At 36.0% G+C, this 24,809-nt stretch overlaps 2 protein-coding genes and 1 long non-coding RNA gene across 7 annotated transcripts; 1 reads left to right on the forward strand and 2 right to left on the reverse strand.

The window, feature by feature from the left end:
* Positions 1-1,403: 1,403 nt before the first annotated feature.
* Positions 1,404-12,104, reverse strand: kat7b (K(lysine) acetyltransferase 7b). Of its 4 annotated transcripts, none has more exons than XM_083556784.1 (15): positions 11,882-12,104; positions 10,509-10,656; positions 8,286-8,531; positions 8,071-8,153; positions 7,896-7,979; positions 7,300-7,398; positions 7,101-7,211; positions 6,378-6,401; positions 5,648-5,839; positions 4,956-5,045; positions 4,698-4,838; positions 4,490-4,583; positions 3,601-3,747; positions 3,186-3,292; positions 1,404-2,439 (listed from the first exon to the last, which is right to left on the reverse strand). In XM_083556784.1, the coding sequence occupies exons 1-15, from the start codon at positions 11,894-11,896 to the stop codon at positions 2,338-2,340; spliced, it is 1,683 nt and encodes a 560-aa protein (XP_083412910.1). In that variant the 5' UTR covers positions 11,897-12,104; the 3' UTR covers positions 1,404-2,337. The 4 variants fall into 4 exon arrangements, with proteins under 4 accessions (XP_083412910.1, XP_083412908.1, XP_083412911.1 ...); XM_083556782.1 differs by having other exon boundaries at positions 11,703-12,104; XM_083556785.1 differs by lacking the exon at positions 6,378-6,401.
* A 3,269-nt stretch (positions 12,105-15,373) lies between these two features.
* Positions 15,374-23,587, forward strand: ptges3l (prostaglandin E synthase 3 like). Of its 2 annotated transcripts, XM_083556801.1 has the most exons (8): positions 15,376-15,861; positions 16,053-16,166; positions 16,816-16,882; positions 19,503-19,601; positions 20,300-20,389; positions 20,637-20,696; positions 20,788-20,815; positions 22,521-23,587. In XM_083556801.1, the coding sequence occupies exons 1-7, from the start codon at positions 15,833-15,835 to the stop codon at positions 20,794-20,796; spliced, it is 468 nt and encodes a 155-aa protein (XP_083412927.1). In that variant the 5' UTR covers positions 15,376-15,832; the 3' UTR covers positions 20,797-20,815; positions 22,521-23,587. The 2 variants fall into 2 exon arrangements, 1 of the variants encoding a protein (XP_083412927.1); XR_014536096.1 differs by having other exon boundaries at positions 15,374-15,861; positions 20,637-20,815.
* Positions 18,594-21,100, reverse strand: LOC310734599. The gene is made up of 2 exons (XR_014536097.1): positions 20,780-21,100; positions 18,594-19,863 (listed from the first exon to the last, which is right to left on the reverse strand). It is a non-coding gene; the product is annotated as an uncharacterized lncRNA (long non-coding RNA).
* Positions 23,588-24,809: the final 1,222 nt, after the last annotated feature.

Genomic DNA, 24,809 nt, shown 5'->3' on the forward strand with positions numbered 1-24,809 from the left:
AATTCTAGTTTCGATTATTAAAGCCAATCAATAAGAACTGGGCTGTAATTATACAAAGCTGACAATGTGACAATGTAAATACTAATAAATTAGCAAAATCAACTGCTTTAATAGAGTAATTACAATACAGTAATAACAGGCTTTAAAAAAAAAGCAAATCAGAAAATCCAATTAAGAAAAATAGAATTTGAATCATTCCTGACAGTATGATTTGGCTGAAAACACATTGTATTTATGGTTTCTAGGACAAACCTTTGGTGGACACATTAGCAGGCGAAGTGGCAAATCTAATCAAGAGATCCAAGGCGCACCAGTTCTACGGTCTAATGGGAAAACGTGCCGGTGAGAATTTGTTCACTTGATTTTGATAAAAATGTTTCGCTTTTATTAGAAAATAAATTGCCACATACAATTTGTGGATGTACAACAAGAATATACATATACAATATACATGTTAAAATTAAGGATGCAACTGGTTTTTCATGGCATATTTCCATAGATGTTCCACAGCATAGGAGATTGGGTCAGAAAAGTGAGTACCTTTTAAACCCTTTAGTCAAACACAATGAAGTAGACAATTTGTATAGAAACCATAACTAAATATTATGGTCTTTTGGATGATTATTATTCAAGATACGTATTCTTTTTTTGCCGTCCGTACAGGAAACAAAGGCGAGAAGTTTGTTGGACTCATGGGTAGATCATTACAAGGAGGTAAATGGTGGTGCTGTTAAGGTGCACATTTTATGTAATTCATGATCAATCACCTGACACTCTCTTGATTTGTAGCTGATGTCTTTTACAGACACTTAGTCTCACCCTTACGTCATCTGTACATGATGCATAATGGTAGCTATGTCAAAAAAGAGTAACTGGTTAAACAGTGTAAGCATAATAAGCGCAGAGCCACTTATTTAAAGTTAATTATGGGGCTCATAATTAAGGAGATGCCATGTGAGGTGCAAAAAATGTGAGCTAAAGTCATGCATTGTGTACTCATAACGCCTAAAAAAAGAAATATGCATCGTGAAAGATGTTTTTCTAGTCATTCGAATGCAAGAAATAGACAATCATTAAAAGAAATCTCTGGTTTTGTTACCCTTTAATGACTCTCTTTTCAAACTGATGTGAAATCTGGTGAAAAATCCCCCCGAAAAAAAAAAAAGGAATGTGATTTTCAAGGTACATATAAAACCTATAAACTACGTTCCATAAAGTCAACTCGATTGTTAAAACATTTGTTTTTTTTTTGCAGATACATACACGAAAATAATCCCATATGAGACGAGTACAGCTATGCAATCAGATAAGCAATCAGGTGCAGCATTTCAAACAAATTCACAAATCTTTAACTAATATAGTATAAGCAACAATACCAAAGTGTTACGGCAAAGCATCTAACCTTTTTGCTTGTTTTTTTTTTTTTTAAACAGATTTGCAAGAAGAATGGGGCAATCTTCAGTATTACTGACTGACCCGATACGGCGCGAGAGCGGTTTTCATATTTAAAGAAAGCGCAAAGCATCCTTTAACGTGTAAATTAAGCCTGGAAGTGTGAAAAACAGTCATTATTCTACAAATAAAATACAAGAATGAAAAATTTCCACTTTTTAATGTTTCTTTAATCTGTGAGATTTGAGAAAGACTTATATATAAGAAAGAAAAAAAAAAAAGTCAAGAAATGAAAAAAATGCAGTGAGCTTACTGAGAGGATAAAAATTAAATTACTGCTTGCATGGTAATTCTACTGAAATTGGCATTTAACCTAGTGCAGTTAGTCAACCTATAACATAGGTGTCGAATTCCCGTTGAGGGAGGCACCCGTAATGTATAGCTGTCAGAATAGTGTGTCATCGGTTATATAAAAACACTTGACAAAAATATTCAGTTAATTATCAAGGCCTTCATCAGACCTGGGTGAGAGAGCTGCAGAAATACTTTGTAGTGATGCGTATGCTTTGAAAGTGACTGGCCCAACCCGATTTCTACCTTAATGTAAAGTTTAGTTCCCTAAGAACTGAGCCGGTTTATCAAGGCCTTCAGCAGATTTGAATATTGTGGCATGAAGGAAATAAACACTCTGAGCATTGGGTGTATCTTCTCAATGTCAAATGTCATCCTTTGAAACGCTGAAATTGAAGCTTAAAAGAGAGGATCTGTATTATAATTACAGCTGCACAAGAACAAAAACAATAATAATAATAAATCACTGCAGGGATAGAAGTACAAAGGCCACACAGAGACCAAAAAGACAATGAACGCTGTGAATTCATTGGAAAAGATGCTGAAGTGCATCAAAGACTGAGATTGGAGAAAAAGGCTAGTCGGTTGGACTTCTTAGGTTCCTTTGGGAGGGGTCCATTTCAGTGAACTGGGGTCGATGGTCTTGTTGCTGGTGCCTCGTTTGGTCTCTTTCGCTTTCCAATCATCTATCAGGTCCTGTAATGGCAGACATCCAGGAACATTTTACAGTCATTGTGTACACATGAGAAAAAAAGACTTGAGGAATGAAAGTAAATTATATATGATGCATTGCTTAAAGACACTGTCATTATATCGAAAGAAAACATAATGACCTTTCTTTCTCGCACGATATTCTCCATGTGGTTTAAATTCTTAGGAACTGACATTTTCTCTAAACGAGGTATTCAATCAGCAAACAATATTAAAGACATTATTTAAAAAAAAATAAACTTTTCTGTATGACCACGAAAACGTCCTACAGTCTGTTAGCTGACCTGTTTAAAAAGAGCACAGCTAGCTAATGATTGTAATAACTAAAGCTAATATACACTAATTAACTGATTACTTTCTAGTGTGTTAGAATGTTTAGACACTTTGAACAATGAAAGTACAGTAGACCTGTAGTGTCCCACTTACTTTGATTACTCTCTGCATGAATCTCTGCTGCATTAGACACATTGCATTATGCCATATACAATTTAGATAGTAACAATATCTTGAGAGCATGGTGGCTCTTATACTAAAAAATAAAATGTGGAATAAATAAATTGTAAAGAATATCACACTGCTAATAAGTTATTCTATCTGAGAATTTTGGTTAGACTACAAAATGTTTCTAGCGCTCATTGTGACTTTTTATTTTTTTTGGCGCATCACCCACCACTAATATCCACAAGCAAACATTAATCAGCATAAAACTAAACTTGTGTGTATGTATGTACCTGTCGCTTTAGAACCAAGTGTTTCCCCTTCCAGTACTTCAGCATCTGTAGAGACTGCAGAGTGCTGACGATATCCACTGGGTTCACAGCTGTCTCTTGGCTGATTTCTGCATAGAAAAGAAAAATGCATACAATTTCAGAACTTGTATTAGAGAGCCATTCACAGAGCGCACAGTGGCGTTCCTGTACTCTTTCTTTCTTTATTTTTGTACTATTTGCGCTCTTGTCAAATCCAAAGCATGATTTTTGGAACCTATGCACTAGTGACATGATTTCCCTCAAAACATGTATCTTTCCCTGTCTGAATAAGAAAAACATACCCAGGTACCCTGACCCCCTGACTGTATGCATTAGTGCCAGCCTGCAGCTGAGACTCTGAGGTTTTGTCTAAGGCCAACCACTCTGCTGTTCTTACCTTTAATGGAGATCTCTTTGCCCTGAAAGTTGTACATGTAGCGCAGCAGGACTTCCTTCCAGTAGCTGCGGTAGCTGATGAGGCCCAAGTCAGAAAGCGGCCTTTCAGGGGACCCCACCTTCTCCTCCACCTTCGACAGCAGATAACCTACAGCAAACAAACATGGGTCATCATAAAACACCATTTTTCCTAATGTTTACAATAAATGCTCCCAAGATAACCTCTCATTGTCCTGTAATGTAGTGAGGTACTATAATGGAGCTCTACAACAACCAGGCATAACTTCACAGCCACCAATCAGGCATAACTTTATGACCACCTTTCTAATATTGTGTTGTCCCCCCTTTTGCTTCCAAAACAGTCCTGACCAATCGAGTATTACCAGCATTAACTAATTCACTAATTTGAGCTCCAGGAGCTCGTTTGTTGGATTGGACCACACGGACCAGCCTTTGGTCTCCAATGAACATTGGTCGCCCATGACCCTGTCGTCGGTTAATCACCACTTTTGATAAAAACTGACCACTGCAGACCTGGAACACCCCACAAGAGCTGCAGTTTTGGAGATGCTCTAACCCAGTCGTCTAGACGTCACAATTTGGAACTTGTTAAAACTCGCTCAAATCCTTACGCTTGCTGATTTTCCTGCTTCTAACACATCAACTTGGGGACAAGATGTTCACTTGCTGCATTATAAATCCCACCCAATAACAGGTGCCAGGATTAGGAGATAATCAGTGTTATTCGCTCATTGGTCATAACAATTTGCCTGATTGGTGTATGCAGTGTAGTGTAGTACATCTTAATGTAGCACTCATCTTCAAAATGCCAGCTATTAAACAGTGTGGTGTGACTAAGTTATAACTGACAGACGAGTTTCAAAACTTACTAAAATCAATCAGCATCTTGCCATAGCCCTGTCTCATGTATTGCGGCATGGTGAGAATGCAGGACACATTGTAGTTCAGGAAGGAGTTTTTCTCCTGCAAAAAAACAAACAAAACAAAAACACAGCAGCTTTAGCAAAATCCTTGCACTAACGCAGCTTATGCGACCAGCAAAGCGGGCGGCATATCAATCTATTGGGACCTTCATACCTTTGAGAAATATCCCACAAGATGGCATCCTGTGTTGTCAGCCTCCGTCATGACATAAAAGAGGAAGGGCTCAACATCATAGTACAGAGTCTTATGGTCCAGAAACAGCTTAGCCAGCAAACACAGGTTCTGGCAATAGATCTAGCAAGAGGAAGATAAAATGTTATTTTGTTAGGGCACATGACTTAAAGCATGTGTTTGATCTCCAATAAAATCCCTACGTGGCAGATGCGAAATGCTGTAATGAGGAGCTATTACCTTGTTTTTTTTCCCATCCACCTCGAACACTGAGATGGCTCCTTTTCGGTAAACCTCGTCTCCGGGAGGGTGTTTCCACACACATTTGGCCTGTGGGGTTCGCAAACGGATTAGAAGCGAGAAAGAGAGCAAGCTGCTCACTAAGCTTAACGTGTAGCGTAATAATAGGGAGGGATAACTGTCTGAAATTCGGGAGAGATATTTCAGGTTGGATTTCACATGGCATGGCTTGACTTGCCATACCTCGAGGCAACGAGTACTGCAAAGAGTCAGGTGAATGAACTTTCTCTGGCTAAAATCGTTATTTGAACGTGTAAACTGAATATCCCTCTAACACTTCAGCACGTTCTGAACAATGTCAATTTAACCCAAACTATATTACTGTATTATACCTACTATACTGTATGCCCCTGAAATTCCATGTACATTTGTTCAAGTGTTTTCCGGGGCCACTACTTACATACTCTAACACTTACTCCGGAAAGGAAAAACTGTTTACTCAATGTTACATTCATTCATTTTTATCTCATCCCATTAAACCATACGAAGTTGACAAGACAAAACAGAAGCTTAAAGCATATAACATTATAGCATTATTTGTTAGTGTTGGATGTGATTTTATCCCAGATATCACAGCTGATTTGGAACCCAAACGACAATGGTTTAGCACAGAACAATTATTTTTTAATTACCATGTGCCTGCGTAGGATGGTCTGGCTCTTCATGTACTTCAGGCAGAACTCACAGACGTAGAGACGGCCAAGCCGAGCGTACTCTTCTGGGTAAGGGGAATGGTACCAGGTGTCCAGCTCGTAGCGACCAAACAGAATGTTTTTTATCATGTTACTACCTTCAGTGATTTGACCTTGCATGCGCAGCTTCTCCTGAACAAATCAGACAAAATTAAAAAAAAACAACTGAGAAATAAGAAAAGCCACCATTTATTTATACGTATTTATTAAAAATAAACAAATAAATAAAAATCAAACATTGTACTGAAAACTCTTCTTTTATCAATTTTTTTAAGGTCTGATCAAAGCAAAGTTGTCACTGATACTGGATTAATTCTTAAAAGTAAAAAAATATATATAATAATTGACGGCTGATATTATTGGCCGATAGATTCCTAGTGTTCCTATAATACAATATAAAATCATATCACTCGTCACACATGAAGATGTGAAATATACTTATTCTGTTAGCATTATTAATGTGTGAGCCGGATTCTTTTTTTTTGCCAGATTTTCTAACATCTAGTGCTCTTTTTATTACATTTAGTGTTTGAATTATTAAAAAAAAAATCTCGTGTCACCTTCAGACCTAAATAAAGCCTGGGTCAGAGTTTTCAGCTCAAAGGACTCATGGACATGGATCACAACAACATCAGAAAGGTTTAAAGAAAAAAGAACAAATGAATTATACCTTTATCATATCTTGTGGTCTGACCTGGAAACAAGATGGACAAGAATATTTTGGCTTTGATGTGCAATCTCACAAATGTTATTTTTAAATTCTGCCGGATGTTCAAGAGATACGCAGTAAATGTGTAAACTGTTCTGCTCGAGCTTCAACTGCTTCAAGTCATGCCTCGGGCATTAACAATGCTTTTTATTGGACAGTATCACACCACCCCGGCATGGGTTATTTTTCTATAACATGCCCCATCATGTCATGTTTCTCTTGTATCGGTTGCATCTAAACGTGCCCTTTCAAACACACTCCCTCACTTTTTTTTTTTTTTTAAAGGCACGTCAAGAAATATAAGATGGCCCTTCCCCCTAGACTTGTGAATCAGTGCAATAATGTTTCTTCAATGTTTAGTCACTTATGTTACACAAGTAATAAGACTGTTTAAATTATGCATGTGCAATTAACAAAAACGTAGTCCTGTACGCAATGCACAGTCAAATCCATTCGAGTATCTGAGGTTGCCTAAAATGCCAAAACAAACCCTAATCAAGTTTACGCTCACACACGTGCATGCCATTGTTTTATATAAAATACGAGGAGGTGTTTCTCTGTACAGGATTTCCTGCTGTAGAATATCTGCACCATCCGGTTTTATCCATGCGAATTACAAACAAGTCAAGCCTAAATGCAAAAGTAGTTCAAAAGAAGGTTTCTGAAATAGTCACATGTTCTCACCAGATCTTCTGATGCTCTTGCTTGGGCTTTTCTAAACAGCTCAAGATCATATTCACTTGTGATGTTCTCCAACAGAGGCTCTCTATTTGTTCCATGGGTCTGCCTGTGTTCCTAAAACAAAGGAAACAAGTTCAAAATCTATATGGTGGACACAGCAGCACAATCATATTATAGATCCCAATAAAGAAAGGTGTTATACCATGTACTTATCTTTCTGCTCTTTTGACAGTCCAGAATCCTTCTTCTTCCTCAATTCTTGAACCTTTTCCTTATATTTTACTTGCCTTGCCGTAGGAGCCTGCGTAGATATTACAAAATCAAACTCAACTGAGAAATTCCAGTGTAATGGTGGTGACAAAAGGTTGGTAGAATATTTTGGGAGAGAACAGATTACAAATGAGTATTTGATCTTTTGATATTCATGATCCAGTGTAAATTCAATGATTTCTATTCTTGCATGAAAGTTGAAAAAGGGAAAAATCTAAAATAGAATAATTACTGTCAAACTACTAATCAACCAAATTCCAACCTCGGGCAAATGCCAAAGTTTGACAGAACAAAGCAGCAAGATGTGACGGTTAATGTTTGCCCCCTAGTGTCATTTTCTTACATTTTGTTTACAATGTTAACACAGTCACAGGCCCTAAACAAACACAGGATAAAGTGATTACACTGAAAGCGTATAAGCAGCTCGTTCTAAATAACGTGTTTTTTGAAACAAAAAAACAATATTATTGGACTTTAATTTCATAGCATGAATCAAGACCTTCAATCCATAGTATGAAGATCGTGTACCTGGTGACGTGTTGCATGTCTGTTTTCCTCATTCTGAGTTTGACTTCTTTCCTCGTCTTGTTTTTCCCGCTCTGTAGCTTTCACCTTAACACAGAAAAAGAATATTGTGTAAAACTTGTACAGCCACAGATACAAGCTTTATTAAAGGCCTACAATATTAGTAGGATGTTTAAACCTTGCACTCGTCAGCTGATAGGTTATGGTAAAGAGGACAGCCGGATATGGAGAAGTGTCGTTCGTGCTTTCCGGTTAAATGTCCTGTAAAAAGAAAGTGGGGAAAGTAAGAAAACGAGGTGAGAAAAGGTCTGCATTTAGGTATACTGGAAAAACCGGGACAACAATTCAGCGTTTTCTTGCATGGCACCAGGTAAGTGCTATAGATTCACCTACCCAAGGAGTTGCATCCAGGTGTAGGACATTTCATGTTAAAGTTGTAGCTCTCATGGAAACGGCGGCGCTTTGGCCTATGAGATGGATCGCTGCCTGAGTCTTTGTGGTCTTTGGATGCTCCTTCATCGTGGGATGCATTGGGACTGGAGATGTCAATGTCAGACTCGGATGAGGGAGCGTTGCCTGTTGGAGTCCTGGGTGGTGATTCGTCTCTCTCTGCTATTTGCTTCAAGTCTGCTGGTACATCTAATATCAAGGGCAGTGAAAATGACAAATTACACATAATAAAAGCACTACAATACATGTAGGAGTTTGTTGTTATCCCTTGAGCTGTTTAGGATAAAATTTATGTTTCAGTTTACACAGTAACGATCACAAGCTGGTGACTGGCATTAAAAGTATGCCACTGTTCCAAACAAACATGTCAAACATGTTCACTGGGAATGGAGAAGCTTTTCTGTTTCACAGTCGCTTTAAAAATCAAATCAATCATGACTGGAAATTCATGTATTGTTAATGAGAGAGTCGGACCGCTGTGCAAAGTCTTCTCCAGGCTTTAATTCGGTTAAAGTCTGGACTCAGTGGTGGCCAATCCATGTGGGAAAATTATGTCTCATGCTCCCCAAACCACTCTTTTACAATTTGAGAATGATGGATCATGACATTGTCATCTTGGAATATGCCGTGCCATGAGACCAACTGCAGCAACCCCAGATCATAGCACTGCCCCCACAGGCTTGTACGGTAGGCACTAGGCACCCATCACTCGGGAACAGGGTAAATCTGGACTCATCAGACCACATGATCATACTGTTCCAATATTTATGCTCCCTACCAAATTGAAGCCTTTTTTCAGAATAGCATCACTGATGTTTTCTTAAGCCTACACAACCGTTTCGTCCAAATCCTTCGAGTTCCCTTCACATCGTGTCTCTGGAAAAGCTCTTAATTTTACTATTAAACATAACCATGAGTTCTACTGTTGTTGTTGTTTTGTTTTTTTTAAGATTTCATCAAACGATTAATTGATTGCCGATCAACCATTCATGATTTTTTTCTATCAAAAATCTATTCTTTAAAGACGGTGGTTCCCCACTATCCTTCCAGTTTTTATTAATGCGTTGGATTTTAACCCAATTTAAGTCATTTCAGCAATCTATTTAGATGTGTTTATTGTAAACTATATATTACATAATTGAGTGGGTCCCCTGGTAGGCACTGTCACATCACCCACACAAATAAATTCTCCTCTATCAGCACACCTGTCATCAGCAGTCACTTTCTCACTAAACACATCTGTATTCCACAGTATGAAGTTTACATTCACAATTTTGCACTGACTGATAAATGCTACAGTTTTACTTTTAACTTGCCTGGGCTTATGTGTTGCTTGTGTGGAATAAGTTATATAAAAAAAAAAAAAAGAAAAAAACCTACATTTACATTATATTTTTATATAATGTAAATGTAGGTTTTTTTCTTTTTTTTCTTTTTTTTTTATAATTTCATCTGCTTCTGTCATTAGCTGTTTTAAGGTTTTATACAAAGTACACAAAGCAGCATCAGAGCACCAGCTGGTCTACAGAAGCCAAAAGGTATTGAGGTAAAATTATTAAAAATAATTATAATCTGCCTTCACACACACACACACACACACACACACACACACACTTACTTTTTATACACGTTACTGATCACATGGCTGAAAAGCAGACAGTGATTCTAAACCAAAGTGGGTAACTATATAAAAAAAAAAAAAGGTTTGGTTAGACTTGTGGTGGCATAAATTGTTTTAAAACCTCAAGCTTTTACCACATTAAGGTTCAACCAGTGTAGCTTTTTTTTTTTTTACCCTGATTTTTACAGTTAGCGGTATGAGGATGACAATATGTTGACTTGTAACATGACTTGTACTATTTTTAAAAGGTTTTTCTTTGATTTGTCTGTTTTTGAATTTTAATCCCATGATATAAATTGTCAATAGGTTGAGAACTACTGACTTGTTGTGGAAATAAAGTCTGTCTGGATGTGAGCACTGATTAAGCTACCTAACAGATTGATTTTTTTTTTACCATATATATGGTACGCAAGAGCTTTTTTATTTGCAGGACTTGCATTACAGCTGAACATTTATCCTTAGTTGCACTCATGGGAGGGAAAAAAATAATAAAATCGCCAACCCCTGTTGTGACCCTTCTCAAATTAAGATTGATAATAATTTACCTTGCGAGCTCTGACTAAGCCGCACAGAAGCTCTGGTTAACCGTGCATTGCTGCGTGGATTTGCATCGCTGTGTGAGCTGTCGGTCTTCTCGTGCTCAGTGGAGTCATCAGAGTCTGCGGTCCCATCAGAACTGCTCCCGGCTGCTCTCTGTAAGCAAACAGTAAAGTAGAACGTTAAATCGATAGAAAGTTCATTTGTTGACCAGTCGGGTTCTTGAACCTTGGCCACGCATGACCCTGTCGCCGATTCAACACTGTTCCTTCCTTGAACCACTTTTGATTTCTGAGCTTCTTCTGGGTTTCTAAAAACTGCAGACTGGGAACACCCCACAAGAGCTGCAGTTTTGGAGATGCTCTGACCCAGTCGTCTAGACATCACAATTTGTCCCTTGTCAAATTCGCTCAAATCCTTACGCTTTCCCATTTTTCAAGCTTCTAACGTCAACTTTGAGCACAAACTGTTCACTTGCAACCTATTATCCCACTGACTAACAGGTGCCATGATTAAAAGATAATTATATTATTGGTCACTACACCAGTCAGTGGTCATAATATGCCTGATCAGTGTGTGTTATATAGGATGGATAGATAGATAGATAGATAGATAGATAGATAGATAGATAGATAGATAGATAGATAGATAGATAGATAGATAGATAGATAGATAGATAGATAATGAATGTGTGTGTATGTATATGTAAATTAAAACATGTCTAACCTTCTGACATACAAAAATGTGTACAATGTTTACAGTACAATAATCGAAAACACCGTTCGTTTGTGTAAGCTTGGTCACGTGATCCAAAGCTTCGAATCGGTTCAGCAGAATTGATTCATTTTGCATAAACGGTTCAGAGTCGCTCTCTAGCCATCAACGCCCGACTGAAATGTTAGCGCTTAGCTTACAAAACTTTAACGTTATCCTGGTTTACAACACAGCATGATACACTACTCAGAAACAAAACGCCAAGCCTGATAATAGTCACTGGAAAAAAAAGACTCCAGCATATCCGCCATGATAGCTAGCTATCATCACATCAGTCGTGTTTTCAATGTTAGCGCAATGTACAAACAGTTGGACTTTACACATTATTATGCTATTCACCATACTTCTAACGATGCATGTTCATAAATTTAAAATAAAACTAGGTTAAGAAAATAACTATAACATACGAGTGCGAAAAGGCGTCATACTAGCACAAAAGGGAAGTCCTGGTGTATTAGCTGCGGCTCAATCCGAAATGGAGTCATACAGAATGCTTAGGGCACTAGATAGCCGTTTGAGATATTTCCTTAGTACACTACGTAGTGCACCTACACAGTGAACACGTATATTTACCGTTGTAGCTAATAAAACGTTGACCCTTTTTTACCTTTCTTCTGGGCATTGTGACTGTAAAATAATTCCGGTTTCTTCTCAGTGACACATATAATTACGTCTACCTTCTTAATTTGTCGCTTTTTTTTTTATTGCAAAATGTTTTTCTTTTCTTATTTGGATCGCGGACTTTCAAATTCCACTAACTGTAGTTTAAGCAACAGCAGCCTCTCTCGCGCGCTACATTCTCTCTTCCGGTTGGAACCGACCAAAACCGGAAATGGAGATCAAACCAGTGTAAAAAAAAATTACACCACAAGATGGCGGCTCACCCATATGCTATATTATTGTGCGGTTTTTTTTTTTTTTTTTTACAAATACAACCAGATTGAATAAACATTGTTATTGCATTATTAATTAAATTATGTAAAAAAAATGTGAGTTAAATAAAAATAATGTCGATATATACTTTCACTAAAATAAAGTAAAAATGGACAATCCAGCGCCCAATTTAACCTTTCTACATTCAATGAAATACAAGAGAAATAAATATCAATACAATTTCTGAAATTATTATAAAAACTGAAAAAATATGTGATTATTCATTCCCTGTTGCTGCAAAACTCCTATATTGGGTCCCAGTAGTGGACAGTAAGGAAGTAACTGTAAGTTGTTACTGTACTTTACTGAAGCATTTCCATTTGGGGAGATTTTACTTTAACTTCACTGCATCTCAAATTCGAATATATTACTTTTTACTCAACTACATTTTGAAATCAATCAATAGTCATTCCTTTTTATTTTTGAGTGGATAAAAACTTAACTGGTCAAACACACAGCAAGTCACCAATCAGAGTAAAACCTGCACTCTGTCTTTAAACTTGTTTTGATTGCTGCTTGATGGTATCTACTCAGCAGGAACATACAATTCATCATCAGTTCAACAGCAAGCAGAACATTTTGAGAGTAATAAATGATGGAAGAAACTCCTGTCTCTAACTTGCCACAACACCAGTGGTGTTTGATTTTTTCAAAGTATTTAAAAATAAGGTTTTGTGTTCATGATCAATTTAGTAGATATCAATAAGTGTTTGACTCATTAATGTCATTCTATTAAAAGATTGTGTGCTGAGAGTAACATTACAGTCTTTTCACATAAACTGAGTTGATTAAGCAAAGAGTCTTGTGAAATAAATGATAATGTTTACATTATACACATAAGTAAATTGTAGTACTTTGGATACTTAAGTACATTTAAAACCAAATACTTTTGTAGTTTTACTGGAGTAATACTTTACCGAGTGTCAAGTCAAGTCAAGTCAAGTTTATTTCTATAGCGCTTTTCACAACGGACATTGTCTCAAAGCAGCTTTACAGAATTTAAGAGTTAATGTGAGCAATGTGTATTTATCCCTGATGAGCAGCCATGGCGACTGTGGTAAGAAAAAACTCTTAGATGTTATGAGGAAGAAATCTTGAGAGGAACCAGACTCAAAAGGGGAACCCATCCTCATTTGTGTGATATCAAGAGTGTGATTATAGTCTTTAAACAATACAGAACACTGGAGAGTGAGAACTAACATGAGCACTAAAATGTACGATTATGAGTAATGTCCTTTTCTCTCTTATAAAGTGGTTATAAAACTTTGAGCTACCGAGCAACTCATAAAATAGCTCAACATTTGAGACCATCATAGATCCAACATCAGCTTCTCAATTCCAGAGCCTTTAAACACTCAAGGTGGTCCAGTGACAAAACTCCACATGAATGGGATCCAATTGGCGCATCTAGATACGTCTCTAGATGGATGTTTGCTGGTTGGGATCTAATGCTTTGAAGGTCCATAATCTTCATAAGGCAAAACGTGACTGGCGCAACCTCAGTGTGTTTAATCTGCACGTAAACTGGAAGAAGTTCCTGACACTGTCAGGAAGACTATTCCAGAGTTTAGGAGCTAAATGTGAGAAACTCTACTGCCTTTAGTGGACTTTGCTATTCTAGGAACTACTAGAGTTTTAAGATCTCAGGGAGCGTGACTGATTTTAAAGTGTTTAAAGACTAGAAAGATAAATGGGAGCCAAACCATTTAGGGTTTTGTAAGTAAGTAGCAGTAGTTTGTAGTCAATTAGAAACTTAACAGGTAGCCAGTGTAGGGATGATAAGATTGGGGTTATATGATGATATTTTTTCAGACTGGAGGTCATGAACGCATGGACGAGCTTCTCTGCATCATATATAGACATGTTTAGTTTAGCAATATTTTTAAGGTGAAAGAAGGCTGTTTTTGTAATATAGTTAATATGATATTCAAAAGACAATTCGCTGTCTAAAATAACTCCAAGGTGTTTTACTCGTGTAAAAGAGTGTATCTCTACTTTAACTCAGGTACATGGTTTGTCCACCACTGTTGGTTCCGCATCTTAAATAATAATAGAATATTCTGAAAAACCCACATTATTATCTCCAAGTTAAAATAAATAGGGAGAATATTCTCTAAGTCAAGTCAAATGGCTTTTATTGTCATTTCAGCTATATATAGTACAGTATGCAGTGAATTGAAACAACATAATTAAACACAAATTAATACAAGATAACACAAAACTAACTCTGACAGTACATAATATGTGCAAAAAATATTTTAGTGCAATCGACACAACACAATGAGACAATAAAAAACAGTGACAGTGTAGCATTGACCTGTACTTTGGATGTGTATTAGTTAGGGGTGTAACTGTACATGTATTCGTACTGGAATCCTTAGATACAGAGCTTCCGGTCCTTTTAACGTGCGGAACATATTTAAAATCTTAGTTCCCTCAGGAACGTATTAAGTGGTGGACACCAAGTATGTTTAGTGTCTGCCTTGTGCTTTGAGTGCATTTTTTAAAATTATTATTATTAAACATAAAAAACATACACAATAATGGCAGATGTATATATAAAAAAACTAGAGTTAACGCAGAGTCACTGTGGCTACTCACGCCGTACCCGAAATAAGATTAGTTTTGAGCATGCATTAAAATGCTAAAGAATCCATAATAATCAATAGCACTATGGATTCTTTAGCATTTTATGTCCAGCTTCAAGAATCTTTCTTAAAAGGAGAAAATCCTGATAATTCCACACATCGAGGGAGTGAGTGAACGAAGGATGGAAGGAATAAGGACATTTGTTAAAGTATGCTAAAATAAGTAGATCAGTTTAGTAGGTCATATCTTTGGAATATTCAATGTAAAACACACACAGGCACACACGCATACACACACACACAACATACCCACACACATCTGCATTACCCAAATGGGGTCTAACAAATGTAAACTATTTAATTACATATTTTCATTTATTTAATTAAATGTTATCAATTTAATGTGTGCTAATTAAATTGAGAAATCAATTAAACTGGCACAAATCAAATTAAAACAACGTTCCTTCTGAACCCTGGTGCTACATACAACAACAATCACAGAAAACACAGGGCTAAGGACTAGTAAGTGTCCTCGCCGCATAAAGTCCAATCTGTAGCACAACAAAAATAGTAAAAAAATTCCAACAGGGTGAATATTTATACAAAGATTTTATTCGAAAATTTTGGTGTTTCTATAAAGGGGATTGAAGCTGTTTGGTTTTGTGTGAGTACCTGAATCTTTGCTGGTGTTTGTGGGGGTTGAGGAACCTGGTGTGAAAACATTTGCCCACAAGCATGGGGTCTGGAAGATTCTCCATCCCCCTCGTTCGCAGTGACACAGAAGGAAAACGTCATGGTTTTCCCGAGTGTTCCACTTAGGCCTTAAAATAGGAATAGGGTGGAGGGGCGGAGAAGGCAGCCTTTAGCAGCTGATACTGTCCATCTTAAAATAGCCCGGTGCACTGAGCTACAACACCAGACAGACTGCTTTCACTCTCAGTGGTGAGACAGAGTTTGTAAGCTTTGAGAATTCTACCGGATTACACGTTAAAGATTCCAAACATTTCCACTACAAAGGCGAACCCTGAAGACTCAAGATGCCAAAAATTGTCCGACCGGAAAACTGGTTAGTGAAACTCTAGTGTGCGGTGTAAAGGGGAGAACACATTATAATTCTAAAGTGTCCAAATGTGGTCACTGAATCACTGTGTAGACAGTGGTGTACTTACTGAATCAGAAATGATAATATATACATTAAAGTAGATAAAGGATTTTGTGGTGTTTAAATTCTGTTTTACTTTCTCTGCTTGTCTAAAGTCAACCTGCAAAAACAGTGTGGTTTGACCGCAAAAAGTATGTTACTGTGAACTTCCTGGTTCAGAAACCCACCAACGTTCAGGTGGACATCCAGGAAACCAAAATTATCCTAAGGTAAGAAACTATTGCTATACAGTGTCTTGCAGAATTATTTATCTTTAAGCATGCCACATTTTCCACATTTTATAAGCATGATTTGAAATGGACTGTCTGTCTGTCTGTCTGTCTGTCTGTCTGTCTGTCTGTCTGTCTGTCTATCTATCTATCTATCTATCTATCTATCTATCTATCTATCTATCTATCTATCTATCTATCTATCTATCTATCTATCTATCTATCTATCTATCTATCTATCTATCTATCTATCTATCTATCTTCCTTAGTTGCAATTTCTTTATTGATCAGAGGTTTGGATTTATTGTTTTAATTTGATTCTATTTACCTGTCACACTTGGCTTTAATGAAGCAAATAACAAATACAATAACTTTGATGATGCTGGGATGCTGGGACAACAGATATAAAATTTGAATTAATATTTTTTTAGTTAAGTTTTTGCCCCTCTATGCAAATACTTGTAACCACCAGTTGTTACAATTTCAGCTGCAAATCTTTCACTCAGCTTTGTATATCTGGGCATATGTTTACTTAACTTACACAAGGCATGTATATGTATAGCATCTTCTGACTTAAAATATACAGTAATCTTCAATATTAAATGGCAACCCATCGAATAATTCACTCCTTTACATGTTTGTGTTGCAGCTGCAAAGACGACGATGACAATAACATCTATAACGAGATCGAATTTTATGATCGAGTGCAAAAAAATGTAAGTTTGCAAACCTTTGTTTGAAAAGTCATTTGTATAATTTTTACATTGTGCACAAATGCTCCTTGTGCAAAATTTCCTTTGATGCAACAGCAGATCAAACCAAGTAAATGCTGACAGCTGGTGTTCCTGGTGTTTCAAAAGTACACTACATGAAAAAAAGTTTGTGAACACATGAATATAAGATTGGTATGTGCTTTAAACATTCCATTTCACATTCAGTCCCCATTTTCTGCTATAATAACCTCTACTCTTCTGGGAAGATATTCCACTAGATTTTAGAGTCTGCTTATGGAGATTTGTGCTCATTTAGCCACAAGGGTTTTAGGAAAAGTCAGGTTTTGATGTAGGGTGAGGAGGGAGGGGGTGCAGTCAGTGTTCCAATTCATTCAAGGTGTTCAGTGGGCATGAGGTCAGAGTTCTATAGCAGGCCATGCAAGATCTTTCACTAGAACCCATGTAAACCATATCTTGATGGATTTTTTTGTGCATTGTCATGCTGGAACAGGTTTGGGTCTCTTAGTTTAAGTGAAAGGATATTTCAGTTCTATCACATCTAAAGACAACAATTAGGAGAAGATAGGAGATATTGTTAGGAGATACTTTTGTCCATATCGTTTTGGCTGTTCTTGTGTAGTATTGCCTGAGAAATTTTAGAAAGTCGGCATTTGCTTCTAAGCAATGTATTTATCATTTATTTTAGAACTTATTTTATTATTTAAAATAATTGCATGGGGTGATTTAATTAATACTTCTTACTCGAAAAGTAAAATAAAATTCTGAAAAGTGTAAAGAAAGAAATGTATTTAAAAGGAGGGAAAATGTTGGGCCAAGCTCATAAAAGTGCACAAAAACAAACTTTTTTATTCATTTAAAATTGAATCAATAATACACTGTTACATAAACAAGTAAAGAGTGAAGCAACATGCAAATAAATAATAGCTTTTAATTTCAGATTTATGGGGGAAACCATGTGCTGTTTCATACACAGGAGTGTTAATGTTATTCAAATTTTATTCCCTTTCAACCGTCAAGTTGTAGTATAGGTACAGTATATTAACATGAATTGGGTTTTAATGTCAAATGTATAAATGTGTTGGAGAGTGTATATAATTATTATATCCAAAAAAAATTTTTTTTAAAGTTTTGCTAGTACTGACATAAGTCTTTGGCTTATTTTGATTTTTGGACCCAGCAGTATGATATAAAACTGGCTGTTTCTTGAGTGTGGTGACGAGCAGTTCAATTCTGAAGCCAGTAAGGACTAAAACACTATGGGGTGTGTTGGGTGTAGGAAGGCTTTTGTATGGAAGGCTTTTATTATTCCCCTTATTACCTTTTGTACCCCAGCAATGTGCCAACAATGAAAAGTTTCCTGTTTTTTACAAAATGTTTATTGTATCCGATTAGAGATACATTTAATGCTGTAAAACGTATGTAGAGTCACTGTAATCCCTGCTATCACCTACATTATAACAGCTGGTTAGAAAAAGTAAAAAAACAAAACCAAACAAAAAAAGAAAAAAATTTATTATATATATATATATATATATATATATATATATATATATATATATATATATATATATATATATATATATATACACACACACACACACACACACACACAGGAAAAGCCACCATATCCATATTAACACATTTAAAAAGCTTATAAAATTTTAAATGGAGCATCCACCATACAAATACTAACAACATTTTTATTATTTTATTATCACAGTAATGCAGTAAAGTGTGTGACAGAGATGCCAAAAGTACACACATCCTTCACTCAAGTAGAAGTACAGATACTCATGTTTTAAAAGTTGAAGTGCTGACTACACTTTTTCACTCCAGTTAAAGTAAAGAAGTTTGGGCTCCGACATGTACTTAAGTAAAAAAATCCCGTTTTAGTGTCACGCTGGCAACTGGACCTCACATCATATTAATATATCGATGTAATAGAATCAAGATGTTATCTAATGAATGTATCCAAGCTGAACATCCACCATATAGAACACAAGCATAGAAAAGATGATGATGATGATCAGGTGATCAGGAATGTCTCTGTACTCGGTCATGTTTACAACGCTGACTCATCGCTGTCTCATCCACGTTATCCCTAGACTTCTTGTTGCCTTCTGTCTTGCTCATTGTTGCTTAGTAGTCTAGTTTACGTCTGTGGTGTGTGATAGCAAGGAAATGGTACACCAGTGGTAGGTTGAAAAATCCAAGTAGATAGTTCAGATATTTGTTTAAAAAATTTTATAAATGAAAGTAAAATGTTTACTGAAAAAATAATAGTAAAGTAAAATACTGATACCAAAAAATCTACTTAAGTACAGTAACAAAGTATTAGTACTTAATTACTTTCCACCTCTGGTGTGTGAGAATTCAACAGCACTGTAGTATAAAAAGAATTTGACACACACTTTAAAAGTGTCAGATCTCTGGACTTGTCATCATCTGTGTGACCATTAAAGGCTCTCATTGATCCCCCATGGAATTTTCTCCTCTGTCTATTGATTGTGATATTACTGCTACATGTGCCTTATTCCTAGTGTCTCAGATATACTTTATAATTCTGTATTGCATAAAACATCTGTGTTTTTTTTATCTTTAGGATTCCAGGGAGAAGGTTTATGACCGCACAATTAATGTTCTTATAAGGAAAATTAAGGAAAATGTAGCCTGGCCTCGTCTCAATAAAGGCACAGATAAGGTAAGATGTATTAGCTGAAAAAATATTTGTATCATTTCAAAACATTTCCTGCAAGGAAGTGGCAGAAAGCCGCAGTGAGTAGCATCCAGAGTCAGTGGTTTGATCATGCTGTACATATGGGTTTCTTGTGGGTTCTCTGGTTTCCACCGACTGTTCAAACACATACATGTAGGTGGATTGGCAATTCTCGATTATCAATATATGTGTACAGGGTGTAATCCTGTACTTACCCCCAGCATTCCAGCAATAGCCTCCATATCCACTGCAACCCAAATCAGGATAAGTAACTAAAATAACCAACAACTAGACAGATTTAATAGTATAACTAGCATTACAGGATACCCGATTACTAAGTGTTTATATTTCAAGGCTCTTCTCTGTTCTGGCACTGAGGTGGTGAAATGAACTTCCCCTTGATGTCTGTCCAACGGAGTCCCTGATTATCTTCAAGCGATGATTGAAGACATTCCTCTTCCTGAAACAATTAAATTAGCACTTTCCAAGTTTGCTTTGTAGAATTCATGAGTTATATTTATATTAAGTTTGTAATCTTGCATACCAGTGTAGATTTATTTATTGCTAGAGCCTCAAAGCACTTTTGTACGTCGCTCTGGATAAGGGCGTCTGCTAAATGCCAGAAATGTAAATGTAAAATTGTTTAAAATCTAAGCGCTGTGTTGCTGTCTTAATCCTCACAGCCAGCCTGGCTATCAGTAGACTTTGATAACTGGAGGGACTGGGAGCACGAGGAGGAAGACGGCAAGGCCGAGTTTGAACAGTACATGGATGTAAGTACATCACTGTTCTTATCACTGCGTACACTTCAGCTCTCTTTTTTTTTCTTTTTTTTTTTACAAATGTATATTTTTTTAAGATTTACACATTTACAAGGACAAAGAATGTAATCCAAACCACAAACATTGCACGAAACAACGTGCAGATGTTATGTCTTGAATCATAGGACATAGTGAAATAAATTGTGTATAGCATGTGTTTATTCTTCACAATTCTTTTGTTGTTGTTTTTTACATATAGATGCTGTCTGATATGAAACAAAAAGGGGAGCCCCCCAGTATGGATGACCTTGAGTTTGATGTAAGTAACTAGTTTCACAAAGTACTAGTTTTGATATTAAGTATATTTCTGGAAGTTGATTTCAATGAATAAACCACGATTACCTTCACAGAGTGACTGAGAGACTCCATCATCCTAAGGTAAATATTAAAGAACATCCTATTAAACACCTGCATCTTTATACAAAACATGATAGATAGATAGATAGATAGATAGATAGATAGATAGATAGATAGATAGATAGATAGATAGATAGATAGATAGATAGATAGATAGATAGATAGATAGATAGATAGATAGATAGATAGATAGATAGATAGATAGATAGATAGATAAATAAATAAATACTTTATTCATCCCAATGAAAAATGTACATACTAATTAATTACATTCATTTATATACATAATATACTATGTTAGAGAAGTAAAGAGTAAAGAAGTAAAACAGTGGTCCCCAATCTTTTTTGTGCCATGGACCGGTTTAATGTCAAAAAATAATTTCACGGATCGGTCTTTAATGTGTGCAGGATAAATACAACAAAAATAAAATGATACAACCGGCATAAAAACTGGTATTTTCTAAATATAATAATAAATGTGAATTCACTGTGTTGTTTTTCGTTCATTTTGCTAGCTTTGGGTTTGAATTTAGCGGTAATGTATTATGTGTTAGCGGCCGGAGCAGCCCCTTTAAGAAGGTAAAGGATGGAGGTAAGACATGTGACCGAGGCATCTTGACATGCATCAAGAGTGAGTCATAGACAGATGTGGCGGAGAAAATCCGCTAAATATCCAAAATAAAACATCGTTTAGAATCAGATAATAAATAAAACGTTAATAATCTAAGTTATGTATTCTCTCTGTGAGGCCCGGTACCAATTGGGGGTTGGGGACCACTGGACTAAAACACAGGAGGTGGAGCTGGAGGTAGCAGAGCTGAAGATGTTGAGGTTTTCATTAGGACTGACAACGATGGACAGAATTAGAAACAAGTTTATTAGGGGGTAAGTAGGATGTTTTAGGGACAAATTGAAAGAGGCGAGATTGAGATGGTTTGGACATGTGCAGAGGAGGGACATGGGGTATATCAGTAGGAGAATGCTGAGGATGGAGCCACCAGGAAGGAGGAAAAGAGGAAGCTCAAGGAGGAGGTTTATGGATGTGGTGAAGGAAGAGATGCAGGTAGTTGTTTTGAAAGAGGCAGATGTAGAGGACAGGGTGGTATGGAGACGGATGATCCGCTGTGGCGCCCCCAATGGGAGAAGATGAAAAAAGAAGAAGAAGACATATATAATATACTATACATATAATAGATATAAAAAGTGTACACACCCTTATGAAATTGCAGGGCTTTTTAATTATTAAGACAGAAATATCAGATTTGTTACATCTTATATGTGATCTTTCAACAAACAAAAATCCAGAGGGGGAAAAAAAATGTTTGGCATAAAAGATAACTAGAAATATTTGGAATAAAAAAAAACCTACAACACCCTGATTGTATAAGTCTGCACACCCTCTCATAATGGGGGCTGTAACTGTCCTAAAAGTTAAACAATCACATTCCAAATGAAGCCTGTATGTAATTGAGAGAGAGAGACAGAGAGACAGAGAGAGAGAGAGAGAGAGAGAGAGAGAGAGAGAGAGAGAGAGAGAGAGAGAGAGAGAGAGAGAGAGAGAGAGAGAGAGAGAGAGAGAGATCTGCACTTCTGGTCAAGTGCATTTCATTGGCTCTGTACTTTTACTCTGCATTTATATCTAAAATCTTCATCAAATCTAATCGAATGTCTTAAATTGTTGAAATGGCTAATATAATTTTGTATTGTTTACTATTTTCCTTTGCAGATTGTTTTTCATTCTCCAAAAGGCTCTGGAAAATTCATTGAAAGTACATGTATAACATACAGCCAGGAATAAAACACTTAAATAATGTGCTGTTATTGAAAAGGAATGTTATGACCACCCCAAAATTGATTCTTTTTTTTAATAACAGCATGTTTTATTTCTCCTATACCACAGCATTAAGCATTTAACATAGATTAAACTTCACATACTCTTTTTAATGCATTTATAGTTGCCTTTAATATAATGTGACTACATCCATTTACCAGCATCCCAATATTTTGTATATTAAAGTACACTATATGAGCAAAAGTATTGGAACACATGACTTTTCCAGCCATAACTGTTTCTTCTGCAAACTGTTACCACAGAGTTGGAAGCACACATTTGTATGGAATGTCTTTGGATTGGTTATCATAAAATATTCCCTTCACTTAAAGTAGAAGACCCAAACCTGTTTCAGCATGTCCCTGTGCACAAAGCTCCAGCTCCATGAAGATATACTTTACATGGTTTGGAGTGGAAGATCTTGAGTGGCCTGCTATAACACTCTGGCCTCAACCCTATTAAACAACTTTGGGACGAATTGGAACGCTAACTGCAACCCAGGGCTCCTCAGCCTACATCAGTACCTGATTTAGCAACACTATTGTTTCTGAATGAGCACAAATCTCCTCAAACTCACTCCAAAATCTAGTGGAACTAGTGAAATGAGATGTTCAAAAAGCACATATAAATCGTATGGTCAGGTGTTCACAAACTTTTGTCTATACAGTGTAACTAAGACAATAACACAGCATAAAGTTATAAAGGTAGGCATAAAGTTTCACAGCTTTACTTTTGACAGTAAAGTTAAAAATGCAAATTCTGCTGTACACAGTTACATAAACCGATTCAACAATGTTGTGGTATAATTTGTAGTTCTTTGGGAGGTTAGTAATAACTAAACACTTTGGTTCATATCTGGCCATTTTGTTATTTTGAATTTTTTTTTCTACAAAATCTTTTGTAAAGACATTCAACATTGTTGATTTGTGTAATACATTTCTATAAATAAAGTTGTGTGTAATGATTGCACTTGTCATGTTGTACAAGTTGCTGTTACTATCACAGATTATGATGTTTTCAACAATTTTTGCTTCAGTAGTCCCCGCCCCTTTATTGAATTTAATAAAAGAGCGATAATAACAGTAAAACTAAGCTTACGGTATAAATGTTTTATACGTTTTCGTAACATTTTCAGAACGCGTTTCTACTTTGCAGTGCGATTTGTTACCTGAAAAAATTGGAAAGTAGGAATTGGTTTTTCACAGATTTTTTCTGTAGCCACATTTTCGAAGAAAATAGCAGTAATAGATTTCAAGCATTTAGACACTGTGTATTCCAGTCAATAATTTAAGCTTTGGAAAAACATTTTTATAGTTTAGACTACATTTTCTTGAATTCATTTATATATATATATATATATATATATATATATATATATATATATATATATATATATATATATATATATATATATATATATATATATATATTTTTTTTTTTTTTTTTTTTTCCAAAATACATTTAATCAAATATATATTTTGTTTAGGTTGTATTTTATTTATTTATTTATTTTATTGAATCTTTTCATTTATATGTTCAATGTAATTTTTCAAATCACTGGTCACTATAAAATAAGTAATGGCAAATAAGAAAACATACCCTTGCTGTGCTCTGAATAAAGTACCCCAACATCCAATAACATGCTCAGCATCCAGTGGCGTTCCACATGTACCGCTGTTCAACTAGCCTTTTTTTTAGCTTTTATAGAGGCATCACATCACACTTCCGACTACGTCAGCTCATGCAGATGCCAGGTGGATGTTAATGTGTTCCCGCTCGAATAGCATTCATTCACTCTATTCTAGCAGTCATTAATTAATCTTCACTAATCCATTGACAGACTTCTAGGACCATGGAACAGATGAGTGCACAAAGGAAAAAACAACAATGATAACAAAATGATAAGGATACAGTGTGCATCAGAGAGAAATCGCAAAATAGTAACGCATGGCTAGAGGACTGATTGACCTATTTCAAAAGTCGCTAAACCGTTTCCAATGAAGCTAAAGGTTCTCTAGTTAAATAATTAACACATTGATTCAGGACCTGCTTTTACAGCTTCTTTCCCCTTTTTGCTATATATTCTTGGGCTTGTGCAAATATATATTTTTTTCTTTAAAGAACTGTTTGGTTCACATTTTGCACGTAACCTTCATGCAAAGTGCAAAACATTGATAAGCATGT

This window comes from Silurus aristotelis (assembly GCF_946808225.1).
Source record: "Silurus aristotelis genome assembly, chromosome: 12".
NCBI classification, from domain to species: Eukaryota; Metazoa; Chordata; class Actinopteri; order Siluriformes; family Siluridae; genus Silurus; species Silurus aristotelis.